At 50.3% G+C, this 15,059-nt stretch overlaps 1 protein-coding gene across 2 annotated transcripts in view; it reads left to right on the forward strand.

Moving 5' to 3' along the window:
* Positions 1–5,353, forward strand: part of SND1 (staphylococcal nuclease and tudor domain containing 1) — a 499,108-nt gene extending 493,755 nt beyond the window's left edge. For both annotated transcript variants that reach the window (XM_077124437.1, XM_077124455.1), the window contains 4 exons: positions 215–328; positions 2,151–2,354; positions 4,559–4,603; positions 4,708–5,353. In XM_077124437.1, the coding sequence (XP_076980552.1) occupies positions 215–328; positions 2,151–2,354; positions 4,559–4,603; positions 4,708–4,773 (429 nt within the window). In that variant the 3' untranslated portion in view covers positions 4,774–5,353. The remainder of the gene's footprint in view (positions 1–214; positions 329–2,150; positions 2,355–4,558; positions 4,604–4,707) is intronic.
* The last annotated feature ends 9,706 nt before the right edge of the window (positions 5,354–15,059 follow it).

A 15,059-nucleotide genomic window follows, 5' to 3' on the forward strand; every position in this document is an offset into this window, starting at 1 on the left:
GAGTCACAGCTACCTGCTTGCTGCCAGGTCAGCAGGACATGAGCACTTTCTCCCGAGGCTTTGCTCACTGGGGAAGCTAGTGCATCTGGGTAAATGGAACTGAGTCATGGGATGAGGGGGTGGCCCAGGCTGAGAATTCCCAGAGGCCTAGCCACTGGAGTTGTCCTGGGAGAGCAAGGGAGGATTGAGTGTGTGATGTTATTTGCCTCTGCAGAGAGAAATCCTGCCAGCGACCCGCCTGGGTACCCTACCACCTGCCTTCAGCACTCGTGTGCTGCCCGCTCAAGCCACAGAATATGCCTTCGCCTTTATCCAGGTGCCCCAAGATGTGAGTCTAGACGTCTTACTTCCTTCTAGCAGCTCATACCCATCCAGAGGGGACTGTCTGTTGATAACCAGTCACTGCTAAGGCCCTCTCAGGCTGACGGGAGAAGATGGAAGCCTGATGGATACTCTATTAGTAATAGGAAACGAGTGCTTTGGGACTCAAGAGATGCAAATGATCAGCTTTATGGAACCCGACAGAAACTGCCACCAAGGTGATATTAGAGCATTTGAGCTCATTCTTGAGAGATGGGGTAGGCCTAGTGGTCCAGGGTGTGTTTAGGAAAGGACTAATCCACCACAATTGGATCCCAGGGAGCTTGCACGCAGTAGCAGGAAGTGAGAATGGAAAGGTAAGTTAGGTGCTGGGTATCACAGTAAGGAGTTTGTTCTTTATACTGTAGACAGGAGAGGTGTCAGCAGAAGTGAGACATGGTCAGATCTTTTTCGAAAGTTCTAGCGGCATCATGGAAGGGAAATCATGAAAAGGGGACTGGGAGGGATGGTTGGGAGTCAACCAGAATAGCCCAGATGAGAGGCAATGATGTTTAAATCTGCATCACGCAGGTGGGGATGGGACAAGAAGGACAGCTCTCGGAGATGCTGTGACAACATCAGAGGGTAGGGTCCCGGGCCTGAGAGAGAGGAGGGATCTGAGACGGCACTGATATTCCTCGCAAGGGAGGCTCATGGACATGTTGCTATTGACTAAAACAGGGAGAAAACAAAGGAGCAAATTAGGTGCTTTTGGTACCTCTAAGCAACTTTATAGTTTTCAATTTGGAGGTGAAATAAGACCTAAAATAATGGATTTGCATGGCTGAAACCGTGGGAGTGTACAAGATTGCCCAGAGTGAGGATATGGAAGATGTGATGAAGAGGAGCTGGAGCCTGGGGAAGTGCTGGTGTTCCCACGACCCGAGGGAGGGGAGCCCCAAAGACAGAATGTGCTAGTAGAGGAGGAAAGGCACCACCTACTTCCCTGAAGGGAGAGAGCCAACCAGTCTGTAAAGTCCAGCCCTCCAGGAAAGTCAGACAAGCTGAGACCTGGGGAGATGCCCTCAGCACAAGGAGATGCTTGGCGCTCACAGCAGGGGTGGTCAACAGCATAGTTGGAGCTGATGCCAGATATGCAGAATTCGGATAAGCAAATTGGGGTGGGGAGTGGGGGAAGAAAGAACTGGCCCACAGAATATTTTCTACCTTTAAATAAAATGTGATGGAGGGAGGAAAAAGAACAAGAGAAGAGGTTGAGATCAAGTATCACAAAATAGGTCAAGGGATGTCTCTGGTGCTAGGGAGACATGAGTATGAAGGGAGTGGAGATGACAATGCCAGTGAAAGCAGAGGGAGTGGGACTAAGGTGGGGTTAGTTCTGCTGGAGCAAGAATCTGTGGAAGGGATGCATGGGTGGTTCAGAGGCTCACCTTCTATGCGGGAGACCCAGGTTCGATTCCTGGACCATGCACCTAAAAAAAAAAAAACTCTTGTAAACTAGGAGATGGTGGGGCCAGGGCAACAAGCCCTAAGGGTGGTTTTGGAAAAGGGAAAAAACCACTTGTCCTCCAAGACACAGACAGATGGGTGGGGCCGCTAGGATAGGAGAGAAGGATGGGTTCATATGCAAATAGGCTTGAGGGGTGAGGGAAAAAGAAACATCACATTCAGTGCCTGCTTTCTTCCTAATTAGAATTTAACAGGGAGGGAGGTGGAGACCCCTGATGAGTGGACTTTGTTGGAAATCCATGAACAGGACTCAGGGCCAACAGGCTGTTCTTTAGCTTGAGCTTACCTTTCCCACTCACTTGCTTGTGTCCCTGCTCTAGGAGGATGCTCGAACCGATGCCGTGGACAGTGTGGTCCGGGATATCCAGAATACTCAGTGCTTGCTCAATGTGGAACACCTGAGTGCTGGCTGCCCCCACGTCACTCTGCAGTTTGCTGATTCCAAGGGGGACGTGGGCCTGGGCTTGGTGAAGGAGGGTTTGGTCATGGTGGAGGTGCGCAAGGAGAAGCAGTTCCAGAAAGTGGTACGTGGCTTGGACATGGACCACCCACTGGGGCAGAGTCCCCTAGCATCTCCCCACTGAAGGACTGTTACAGTTTGTAAGCTGCTGGAATGCAGTATACCAGAAACAGAACGGCTCTTAAAAAGGGGGAATTTATTAAGTTGCAAGTTTACAGTTCTAAAGTCATGAAAATGTCCAAACTAAGGCATTCAGGGAAAGATACCTTGATTTAGGAAAGGCCAGTGGGTGCAAACACCTCTGTCAGCTGGGAAGGCACCTCTGCCAGCTTTCTCTCCTGGCTGCTCATTTCATCATGATTCCACGGGGGTGTTCTCCTTCTGCGTCTCCAAAGATCTCTGGCTATGTGGGTTCTATTGGTCCTAAAGCTTTTTCCAAAATGGTTCCTTCTTAAAGGGCTCCAATAAGCAACCCCACCTTGAATGGGTGGAGACACATCTCCATGGAAACAATAAAAAAGATCCTACCCAGCAATATTGAATGAGGATTAAAGGACCTGGCTTTTCTGGGGTACCATAACAGCTTCAAACCAGCATACCCACCCACCTTTACAGATGGGGAAGGACTGGAGACTGCACCAAGAGCCAGTGAGGGAGCAGGAAACCCACTATCTGCTACTCCTGCTGGGGGAAGATAATGGATTTGGGTTTGTTGAGGTTTAATTTAAAAAAAAAAAAAGGTAATTACATCCCAAATTAATTGGCTGAGGGTTTGCCTGAGAATGCAGCTGCAAACTGGAGTGGAAACTTTCCCTTTGCACAACCCCCCAGGTAATAGGCTAGAAAGCTTTTGCCAGGGGTGGGATGGAGAGGGTCAAAGTCTGTCTTTCTGTCTCTTCCATTCCCACCTTCTTATCTCTAACATAAACCCTCCAAGTCTATAGCCAACTTCCAGCACCAATTACCACCGTTGTCCAGGAGGCAGCACCAAAGGACCCAGAAAGACTGCCAAAATACCCCTCCAGCCTGCAGGAAGAGACAAAAAAATTGGGACTGGGAGTGAGTCCTGCCTCCACCAATTATGAGACTGCTGTTCTTGAGGATCAGCAGAGCTGAGACCTGTGAAACCATCTGTGAAATTCAGTTGTTGACTCAGGATTGGGCTCTGGATGCCAAGAATCTCCTTTTACTTGGTACCATATACATCCAAGCCACCTCCCTGGTGTCTCTCACCAAGTGACAGGACCCCACTTCAGACCAGCCCTACTTCCCAGCTGCTGGGAAGACAGGAATGCCTCAGCCAAGCCACTGAACCTTTTCCACGGCCGTCTTCTCAAGGCAGGACTGTTAGAGGCCAGCAGGCAGCACCTAGCTCTTCCCCCACACTCCCACAGAGAGGGGCAGGGTATGAAGACCAGATTCTAGTCTCCTTTCCTTCTTCACTCTCTTCATTTTACCCATTGTTTTCCCTATTCCTCACCTGTCTTTCACCTTTCCTTTCTCTACCCAACACTTCATTGATCGTGCGAGTTGATAATTGATTTGGAACAAGTCCAGCGTGGATTCTTTCAGTCTCTCTAAGAAGAGAGACTACTGGCTCTCCCCTGCAGCTCCCCTTGGAGACCCCAGTTTCCTAGGAGGTTAGCTAACATTTCCCTGTAGAATTAGAGATATTAATGCTCCTTATGTGAAGCTCCCTTTAATGTCTCATGTCCAGAAAATTCCTTTTGAGATACACACTTAACATTTGTTCGCTTATTCATGTATTTATTCTTTCAGCTAACATTTAACGAGGGCCTACCGTATATCAGTGAATAAAAAAGACAAAATTTCTTGCCCTTGAGCTTACGTTAAAGCATGAGGAGACAATAAAAATAAACATAATAAATAAGTGAATTAAATAGAATGTTAAAAGATGACAAGTACAATGGGAAAAAAATTTTAAACAGAAGCAGAAGAAAGTGAGGTCAGTTGAGGCTTAATGAAGAAGATGCTGCCTTATCAGAGATGGGAAGCAGGTGGAGCTGTCAGCCAGGTGGGCGGAGGGAGAAGCATGTTTCAGGCAGTGGAACAGCGAGTACACAGAGCTGGGGCACACCACAGAGACTGAGGGGCTGGGCACTTTGGAGTCTCCCCTGGGGAAATGGGGGATCCATCGCTGGAGGGTTTTGAGCAGAGGAGTGACTTAGACATATGATGGGGTCATCCTGGCTACTCAGTTGGGAACACCCGCTCTTGACCATCCCCTTTCTTCTCTTTTCTCTCTAGATTACAGAATACCTGAATGCCCAGGAGTCAGCCAAGAGTGCCAGGGTGAGTTTTCACCTCCGGAGCCTGAGGGTGCTGAGAGAGGGGGACCTGACCCTCTGGGTGGGAGCCCCCACCCCTGAAAGTGCACATACTGTTTTCTCTTACAGCTGAACCTCTGGCGCTATGGAGACTTCCGAGCCGATGATGCAGATGAATTTGGCTACAGCCGCTAAGGAGGACATCGGGTCTAGCCCCCAGCACCACTCTCACCAACACCTCTTTCTCTGCTGAGGTGTTTTCAACTCAAGAACCCAGAGAGGGGGTATAGGTTGGGTCCAGCTTTGCTTCAGTATATGGAAATGTCTAGTAGCCCAAAATATGGACTCTGGGCTGGGGGTGGGGTGGGAGGAACCAGAGGCCTTCTGGAGGCAGGCCCCTTGTCCTCTAGGTCGACAGGCACTGCCACCCGTAGTCTCTCCCAAGAGAGATTTTGTGTTTTTATTTGGGGGGTTGTGGTTTTGTTTTTTTTTTAAAAAAAGTTGTCCTCAAATCAGAAAGAAACATTAAAGACTGTCCGGGGATGTAATCCTGGAGGGAGTAATCCTAGCAGCCAAGGCCAGCTGCCTGCCTACACCCCGCCTCTGTCCAGACTGCCCTTCTTCCCCCCGGCTCTGTCCAACTGTTGATTATGTGATTTCTCTGATATGTCCATTCTCAAATGCCAATGTGTCCATATCTGTCCCCTCGCCAGCCATCCCCCCATTCTGTATTTAAAGCTTTCAAGGCCCAATAAAATAGTACATGCTGTCTGCAGCCCTTATTGGTCATGTGGAGCCTGGAGACTGGGATCTCTGCAGCCCCAGGCAGGAAGGAACCCAGACATTTGAATGACCCCCAAGCTAGTCATCAAAATGCCTGGCCACCTCCCCTAAAAACAGCACCAGTCAGGAGAAGCAGGGCAGCTCGCTACAGTTTTGAGCAACTCCTGGGACCTAGAGGGTGTCACTTGGCACCATGGCCATCATGAAAGCTGGGAAGCTTCTCTTTTGACTCATCAGTCTGGATCCCATTGCACATGGCTACCCTCAAGAAACTTGGAGATTTAGAGCAGCTCAGCAAGCAGTGCCCAGGACACACACTATGAATGTGTACACAGAGTGAAAGGCTGCGCTTCATCCAGCCAGGCCCAGGCAGGAAATTGCTGGACGCATCCTTAGACAAGCCACAGTACCTGTGAGCTCCTTCAGAGCCCCTGCAAGGTTCTGAAAGGGACTCATTCAAGACAAATAAAATGATTTCCTAAATTCCAGGTCTGACATGGGTTAAGAGCAGGGGCCCCTTGTTCCTGCCCAGGTCTCTTATCACCCAGCTCCATTAACAGTGCACAGGCTCACTCGAGAAAAGAACTGGGAGGAAAAGGATACTCTGACGTAGATCACAGCCCTGCCAAAGAGAGGTCTGTCTGCTCCAGGTCAGTCCTTAGTTGGTTTAACCTTCCCCAAAGGTTCTGAATGTAGAGCTGGCCCTAGAGCTCGGAAACCCCAGGCAATTTCTAGCCCACAAGGGAGAAGAGAAATCCCCAGAGCAGCCACTGCAGAGTATAATTAAAAGCCTATTAGACCACTTAGGGAATGGCAGAGAGAAGGAGAGATGGGAAGGGAGGTGTGTGTATGACGGGGAGGTGACTGCTTCTGGTGTCCACAGTGTCCAGGAGATCTGCCTTGCATCCCATCTCCCAGCCGTTCTTTCTTCTCACACAGCAGCGTCTGTGTGGCTTAGCCTTTTCCCCAGGCATATACTTTGGTAAAATATGTTGCCATGTCTTCCTGACCAACCTACCCATACCAGCCCTATGGTCCTCTTGGCATTCTACCTGAAGTGATACTCCAAACTGCCATGTAAGATTGGTCCTTTGACCTTGGGGGAAGTCATGGTGGTGGCGATGCCTGGCTGGCCAGCTCTGATTCCTAAGCCAGAATTCTTGGGTCTCAGAAAAGACTGACTCCTGACAGTTTTGCCCACAGAGTTCTGGCCCAGGCATCTCATGAGGTTCCACTCAGGACTCTTGTCTTTAGACCAAAAAATAAAAACAAAAATTTATGCTTCCTAAACCCAGGGTGCACAAGTTAAGGAGAGAAGTTTTGAGTCAGTGCAGCTCCAGGTACCACTACACTTCTCTCCCTGTTCCTCAGGACTCACAGGTTCTGCCTACAATGTCTCTGGATTGGTCAGAGAAAGGGCTTATACTCCTTTACGATCCAATAAACTGTGTTCCCCATAACTCTACAGCACCTTATGGAACCCAGTCAGTGTGAACCTGACCATCTATCCCGACTCCTGGAGAGGCTGTCCTGCCCCCATTATTACCATGGTCTCTCATTTTATTTTATCCATGGTGGAGGCCAGTTTTGGAGAAGAGATGCTAGTCTCGCCCATTTCTCTACCTCCAAGGTATACCTTGTAGGGCCAGGAAGTAGGTCAGTGTATATTCACCAGCGCATGATTGGCAGAGGGGCAAGATGCCAGCCCACTCTTTTATAAAAAAATTCTGAAGTCATCTCCCTGTCAGTTGCCTTGGTTACATCAGTGCCCAATGATAAACCCTTCTTTTTAGCTCTCCAATGGAAATTATGCCTGAACCTTCCCACTTCGTTTTTTCTTTCTCTTCCAAGGTTGGTTTAGACAAAGGTCAGAGCATTCACCAAAAAGCACTGCTTCTCTCTGTCTGTTTTTGGTCCAGCTTGTCTGATGCATTCTTAAGTTCAAGAATTAGTAATCACCAGCTTGGTGTTCTCTCTCTACCACATCTGTTAAATTCCTGAGATTTGTCCTGGACAGGGCTGGGACTAGGGTGAAGCAAGCAAGACACCCAGGATGTACAACTTAAGGAGGGACTGTTGATTATGCAAGTACATCTGCACATTTTATTTTTATCACATTGTTGAGGCCACTCAACCTCTTACACAGGCCTGTAAGTAACAGAAAAAAGCTCTCCAGAAGTTCTTTCCCCACCCGGTGGAAAACATGCTCCTTAGCCTCAAGATTGTAAACTCTGCTTTCCCATTCATCTTTTCAGATGGACCACAAAATCTCTTGGACACCTATTATCTGTCCATCCATTCATCCACCCATCCATCCACCAAACGTGGATTGACAACCAGATAATTCTGAGCACAGCGTTGGCTTAGCGAGTGCCGGAGTCATCACCTGTGCTCTCCAGGGATGTGCAGTCCGGTTGTGGAGGAGGCAGCAGATGATCATAAGATCTGTAACAAGCTACAGCAGTGTCCAAGTGCCCTGGGACTTTAATAGGCAAAGGCCCTGGCACAGGTGGCTGGGAAGGTTCCAGTGGGGAATAGGGATGAGTTGGGGCTGACAGATGGCAGGAAAGCCACATCACTCATTTCTGGCCAGGCTCTGGAAGGCTCCCAGTCTTTGAGGGTTGCTGCAGCAGAGCCCAGGGTTTTGGATGGCCACCAGGGAAATATCCATGCAAGTGAGGCTCTCCACTGACCCTCATCTCCCTCCCCCTGCCCTATGTGCAGGGCCATTAGGGAAAGGAAGGCAGTGGAGGGGGGGATGTCTCCACTTTATTTATTGGTTGGCTATTTCCACATCCCAGGGAGAAAGTCAGTGTACCCCATCTCTTGCATTAGCCCATGTTGGGAAGCAATAGGGAGGTGTTGGAGAACTAGTGCCTCAAGAGTGGTTATTGATGTCCTAATTACAAGAGGATGCTAATTTAATTTGAACCTAATTACAGTGCACTACCCTGGTGGCATGTGTTTTAATAATTAACGTCCTTTGGATGCGTAGGAGTGTAATAATATTTACACTGGGTTGGCCAGCAGCCTGGGGAGGCGGACTGGGGGCCCACACAGCACCCTCCCCCGAGCAGCTTGGCTGCTAGCAGATGGGAAAGATGGTACATGAGTCTTGGTTGGCTGGTATCTTGTTGTCCTTCCCTGGGAACATGCTTGGGCCTTATTTCCAGCCACTTGCCTGACCCAGCAAGCCACTTCACTCTGTGGGATGCCAGGCTGGAATTCTGAAATATATCATCACCAGCAGGATTGGTTCTCAGGACTCCAGCTCCAGCCTCTCCCCAACCCACTCCATGCCTCCCAGCAGAGGGCCCTATTTCTGACTTCCCCTATTTGCCTGGGCCCATCCAGGGAGGGGCTTATTTAACGGAGTGTTTAGAAGGGAGGACATAGTGCTTCTTGGTTTTTGGTTTTCTCCCTTTGCTTTTTTTTTTCGGTAATATGCAAGGAGATATACCTTCCAAAATGTGCACAAATTATAACGGTACAACTCACATTTTTAAAAATGTGAACATACACATGTAAACAGCACACAGATCAAGAAATAATATCACCTGCACCTCATAAGCTCCCTCCCCAGTTATTCTCACCCCCAAAGGTATTCCTTCTCTTGACTTCTCTCCCAACACATTAGTTGGGCCTAGTTTGTTGTGTTTTTGTGTTTATCTGTTTTGTTTTGTTTTTTAATTTTGCCTATTTGGGATTTTACATAAATGGGATCATATAGTATATATTCTTACGTCCCTGATTTCTTTAATCAACATAATGTCTATGAAGTTCATCCATGTTGTTAAATGTAGTTTGAGTGTGTGCGTCCTCGTTCCTATATATTCCGTTGTATAAATACACCACTCCTTGATATAGAGAATTGGGGCACCCGGCAACCTGTGCAGTCTATGGCAGTCTCCAAAGGGGAAATCTGCTCACTGGTGCAACCAGGAGTGCAGAGGGACCCAGGAGGTGACACTGTAGGAAAGGGGATAGCAAGATGACTGGCAGCTCTACCCACCACGGTCCTGGAACAAGCACTGTGGTTGCCAAACTGGCTCCTACGCCCATCCTTTCAGAGGTGTGGAAAGTATCCATCAGCAAGTTCTAGAAACCAAGCAGAGGAACCAGGACCTTAAGAGATAGTCTGAGGGAGCTTCAGTTCCTCCCGAGAAATCTCTCTAGACCACTGCTTCTCTGTGTGTGGTTGGCAGACCAGCTACATCCGAGTCACCTGGGGTGCTTGTAAAAAATAATATTGGGAGCGGTGCAACAGTGGCTCAGTGGCAGAGCTCTCGTCTGCCATGCTGGAGACCGGGGTTCGATTCCCAGAGCCTGCCCATGCCAAAAAATAGTATCAGGAGGGGGGGCAGGGGGAAGTGAGCCAGATCCTCATCTAGCATAGCAGAAAGACAATGGGTAATGTTTGGAGTTAATAAAATAAGAACTAGCCTATTATTTAGCAGGAAGATAGTAACCACCGGAAGATCTAAAACATGTTATTAGAAGTAGTTGTCTATAGTAGCACAACTGGGCATGAGAAGTACTGCTTTTTGTTATAAGTCCCTGTGTAATCTTTAATTTTTTTAACTACATGCAAGAGTTTCTGGTGATTATTTAAATTTATGATCAGGTAAATACACCTATATCTAGGTCTGACGCCAGACCTACTTACCTCAGAAGCCCTTGTGGGTCTGGGAATCTGCATTTTAACAAGCTTCCTGGGTGACTGATGAGTTCTCAAATTCAGGAATTAGCTAGCACTGTCCAAACTCATTTTACGAGGTGAGAAAAGACGAAGCAACTTGCCCAAGGTCATGCAGCTTACCAATGGCAGGGCCAGAAATAGAAAAACAGTCTCCTGGCCCCAGGCCTGTGATTTTTCTCTATATCATGGCTTTCACCTTGGTGGGTGTCCATCTCAGTGGGCCTGGCCCTCGGGGATCTTGGGGACTTGCAGGGCCTATCTCTGCTGAGGGTGGCTAGGATGCCCTTGCCTAGCTCAGGGGAGGGAGGGCCCCGCCTGCTGCCAGCCCAGAGCCCTCAAGCAGGCAGAACCTCGTGTAACCAGTCTGTCAGTAGCACCCATGCCTCGTGCAGAGCCATTACGGAAACTGGCACAGGCAAAGATGCAGCTGCTCCTGCCACCGTGCCAGCAACAACATCTTTGGAGAAATTTTCTCAGCATGAGAAGAGTCCTGCCCTGAGCTATCCATACCCTCCTGAGCCTTAGTAAGTAATGAACTATTAGTTCCAGGCACTGTGCTAAGGCTGGGATGAGAAGATGAATAAGTCCTGGCCTTGTGGGGCTCATAGTCTACTGAGAACGGATACTAATTACAGAAAAACCTGACTCCCTTTAACAAAAGTTGTATGTACAAACACTATGCATTAGCTTGTCAGGTTGACAGAGTGCATGCCCCAGCATCCAGCAATGGGCTTCCTGCAGTCAGGGGACACTTGCACATGAGAGAACACACCCAGCAGGAGTCACATGCATAAGCATTCATTTTCCTAATGACAAAACCTGCCACGAGGTTTATGCACACAAGAGATTATTACCCCGCAACAGAAATGAATGAATTATGGCCACTCCCGTTCCACAGATAGATGTTTAAAAAAAAAAAAAAAACAGGGTTGTGTGCATAAAGCATGTCCCAGAGGACTTCATACGATATGATCCCATTATAAAGTTCAAAATCAAATAATATATAGTTTAGATATACACCTGTGTTGAGCAAGAATATAGTTCATTGCCCAAACTGGGATGGTTTTGAGAGTGAAAAAGTATACTGTGAAATCATTACATCTAGACCACATCTGTATAGTTTCTAGGCATAAACTAGAAACCTTAGAGATAGATAAAAATTTACAAAAGCAAAGAGATAACAGAAATCAGCACAGTGTTCCCCTCCAGGTAGGATAGGCACGAATGCTGGGGATGTAAGTTACAAGGAGTGTTCTAGATCTATAACATTTGTTATACCATTAAGTGAAGTGGTGGTGAAGCCCAAAGGACAGAGAATATTTTTTCCTGGGAGTCAGGGAGGATGGTCAAGAGAAGCAGTCTCTTAAGGACCTTTGCCAGAGCACCTAAACCTGGGGCTAGGATGGGGACCTCAGAGCCCCACCCCGGCACCTTGGACAAGGCCAGCAGGAGGCAAGTTCCCTGTCTCCACCGCCAGAGGGTCTTGGCTGTACCCAGCCTGGCGATGCAGATTAGTCATCCCAGGTGGATGGAGGCCCTGTGCACGGAGCCGTATCATGGGAGCGGGTGACATTGATAGAATTCAGTGAGCCGGTGACATTGATAGAATTCAGTGAGCCGGTGACATTGATAGAATTCAGTGAGCCAGTAGCCTCGATCTTATGGTTCCCTGAGCCTAGAACAGAAGCCCCCTCTACTTGGGGGCAGATCTCAGCTGCCCATGTGCCATAAGTCCAGCCCAGGTATGTGTGTGTGTGTGTGGCCGGAGGACAGAGCCTGAGGCATTTAAATTTCATCTCAGTTGTCTGCATCGAGGGAGGAGAGGCTATAGCTGCAGCTAATATAAAAGGCATTTCTGTTTGGCTTTGAAATATGTTTGTACACTCAGCTCACCTCTGGTCAGAAGTGTCCCTGAGCCTCAGAGGTTTCACAATAGAGGAAATGATGTGGGTGTTAAGGCAGGGGAGGCTGAGCAGTCGCCATTCACATCACATTGCAGCCAGCCACTCTGCCTGAGCTGGCCTCTCTCGGGCCACCCTCTCTCCACACTGTCCTGCAGTGGGTGGTCAAAGAATTTCTTGCTGGGCCTCAGGCTGCTTTCAGAAGTTGGGTCAATAAATGTCAACCCGATTAGTAATTATCAGACTTAGTTGATGCTGGCAAAGAAGTTGCAAAGGGGACATATCTCAAGGAGCCAGCGTAGCGTTGTGGTTGAGGGCACAGGTTCTGAAGGCAGACAAACTGGATTTAAAGTCCAGCCTGCCATAAACTAGCTGAGTGCCCTTGGGCAAGCTAACTAACCTCGCTGAGGCTATCCTCACCTATAAACCAAAGATAAAAATACCTGCCTCTTAAGGTTGATACCAGAATTAAGATACTTTGCATATAGGGCCAACAGATCCATTATTCAGTAAATGGTAGCTCCTGTGGTTCAGGGAGACACAGCACAGCAACCTGCCTGCACCAGATAACCAGTGCCTCAGTGTCCTCACCTAGGACTTTGGGTAGCCCAAAATCACTTAAGTGAAAGAGACTGGCAATGATGCACTCAAGCCCAGCGACAAACACAGGTGAAACACTTATTCTGTGCTGGGCATAATAAAAGACCCACAGCTGTGCCAGTCTAATCCCCTTCCCTCAAAACACTGTCAGCCTATCATCAGCAAATATTTGAATCGGGAAACTTTAGCGAGACCACTTTCTTTGAGGAGGGTGAGGCCTCTAAAGGCGGAGATAGGGAATTCTCCAGAAGCTGGATCTGAAAGTGACTAAGCTCCTTGGGCTGTGCACATTTCCTGAAGAACAACCTTCCATTTTCCATTTCCTTCCTGGAGGTGAGACCATGGAGCCAGCCGGCCCTGCAGCAGCACTTATTACATGGACCTACTGAGGCAGATAACGATTCAGTAAGTCTGAGGCCAGGCCAGGAATCTGCATTTCTAACAAGCTGCCAGCCGGTGTTTAGGTGGCTGGACCACCCACCCCTGTCTTTTCAGGCCTGAGTTTGGAGACAGGGTGAGAACACCATTCCTGCTACACTGAGCCAGAAAGCAAAGCTGACAGAATGAGCCAGACTCTTCCCTGCGTGGCTTTGCAGGATGACCTGGCCTAGGGGAGGGACAGGAGCCAGTTAAGAAATAATCTTTCTTTCCTAGGAGTTCCTGGGACAATACTGTGAGTGCTGGCAGAGCTGCACTCAAGAGTTTGGGCTCTCTCCAGGCTATAAGCCCCTGGATATAATCATAACATCAGCGACAGCTAACGATCAATGACAGCACTCAGCGAGGCACTTTACGGTAGCTCTGTGAGGGAAAGACTTTGGGTTCTTTTTTACAGATATCTCTAGAAGAGTCTTAATAATCTTAATTTCTTATATCCCCTGCACTGGCTCTGTCCAGTACTCAAATGAATGCTTTCTGATTGAATAAATGGATGAATGACCCAAGTGCAGCTCAGCCCAGGCAGAAGGAACTGTGTGGCGCCTCCAGGGGAAGGAGGAATGAGGTTCAGAGCCCCTAGCACTCCACACATCCCCTCATCCACCCATCACCACCAGCACCGGGTCTTGGCTGGACTAGACGTGAAGGAGGGACCTAGGAACCTGAGTCCAGCCTTAGCTGGTTGGAAAGAGAGAAATCCCTAAGCCCTGTATTGCACCAATTTCTTTTTGGAAAATTGTAGACCCACTACAATTGAGGGGCCTTTGAGGGTTGGCAAGGACCAGGCCTGGCAAAGATTGGGGCTAGTCAGGCCCCCATTACCCAAATGACCTTATACATGGCCTTCCCTTGGCCCCATGCCAAGCAAGTCGCATGCCTGCAGCCCACAGCCACCTTGCAGAGTGCTCTGGGGCAAGGTCACCCACGAGCTGGAACCCCAACCCCCTCCTACCAGCTCCTGCTCGGGCGGTGGCGCCCCCTAAGGGCCCAGACGAAGCGGCGATCAGTGACCCACTGCCGGGCATCTGGCTAGACCTGGCAGGATAGCACTGCCGGGCATCTGGCTAGACCTGGCAGGACAGGAGCGGTGGGCAGCGTGATGGCACTCCATGCCCTGCCCGCGGCAAGCGGCCAAGGAGGGGGCTATGAGGGGCGGTTCTTTCCAGGACACCCGCCCCTGATTTACGAGCAAAGGTTTGGGGCTCGCTGGCCTGGTGTGTGCGAAAGCTTCTCTGTGCCTCTCGCATCAAAAATCCGCAAAGCTTTCCAACCAGAAATAATCGTCCCCTCATTTTCCAGCTGAGGAAAGCGAGAACCGAGGACGGGAAGGGACTTGGGCAATGTCTCAGAACCAAGGGGTTCGGAATCCCGGCGTCTGGCTCCCGGCATCCCTGCGCCCAGCGCGCGGCTCCCTCCCTTCAGGGCACCCCTCTCCCTTCCCCGCCCCTCGCGTCCCAATCCTGGTGTGGGTGCCACAGACCTCGTCCCCCGCCGGTCCCTGGCGCGCGGGGATCCACCAGGGCCACCGTGTAGCTAAGAGGCGACACTGGGCCTGCGGCCGGCTGGGAGAGATCGCTCGCGGGTGCGTTTCGTCTGCACTCCCAGGAGCTGTCGAGGAGGGCCCGGGGGTCGGGGAGGCGCGACGGGGGCGCTAGACCGTCCCGGGCACTTCGCAACGCGCGGACGCCAGCGCCCCCCCACCCCCACCCCTCCGCCTCGGGCCGGGCCGTCCGGAGCGCCACTCAGCCCAGGCGCGGGCGTGCGGGGAGGGCCCTGCGGGCGCGGGGGCAGGCGGCGGGGCTGCGGTGGGCTGCCTTGGCCTGGGGCCTCCCGGCCGGGGGCGTCCGAGAACAGGGCTCACGCCGCGTGACCCCAACAGTGAGCCAGCCGTGCGCGTCGTCGGGTTCCTCCCGAGCCCCAGCAGTGCCCAGCCCGGCCCCGCAGCAGTGCGATGCGGTACGGTGCGGTGCGGGAGGCTCCGCCACTCTGCTCCGAGGCCCCCGGGGGCCAGACCTCAGGCGCCGGGCTCTGGAAGGCGGCGCCCCCAGCCCTGAAGACAA

This window comes from Tamandua tetradactyla, chromosome 1 (genome assembly GCF_023851605.1).
Source record: "Tamandua tetradactyla isolate mTamTet1 chromosome 1, mTamTet1.pri, whole genome shotgun sequence".
Lineage (NCBI taxonomy): Eukaryota > Metazoa > Chordata > Mammalia > Pilosa > Myrmecophagidae > Tamandua > Tamandua tetradactyla.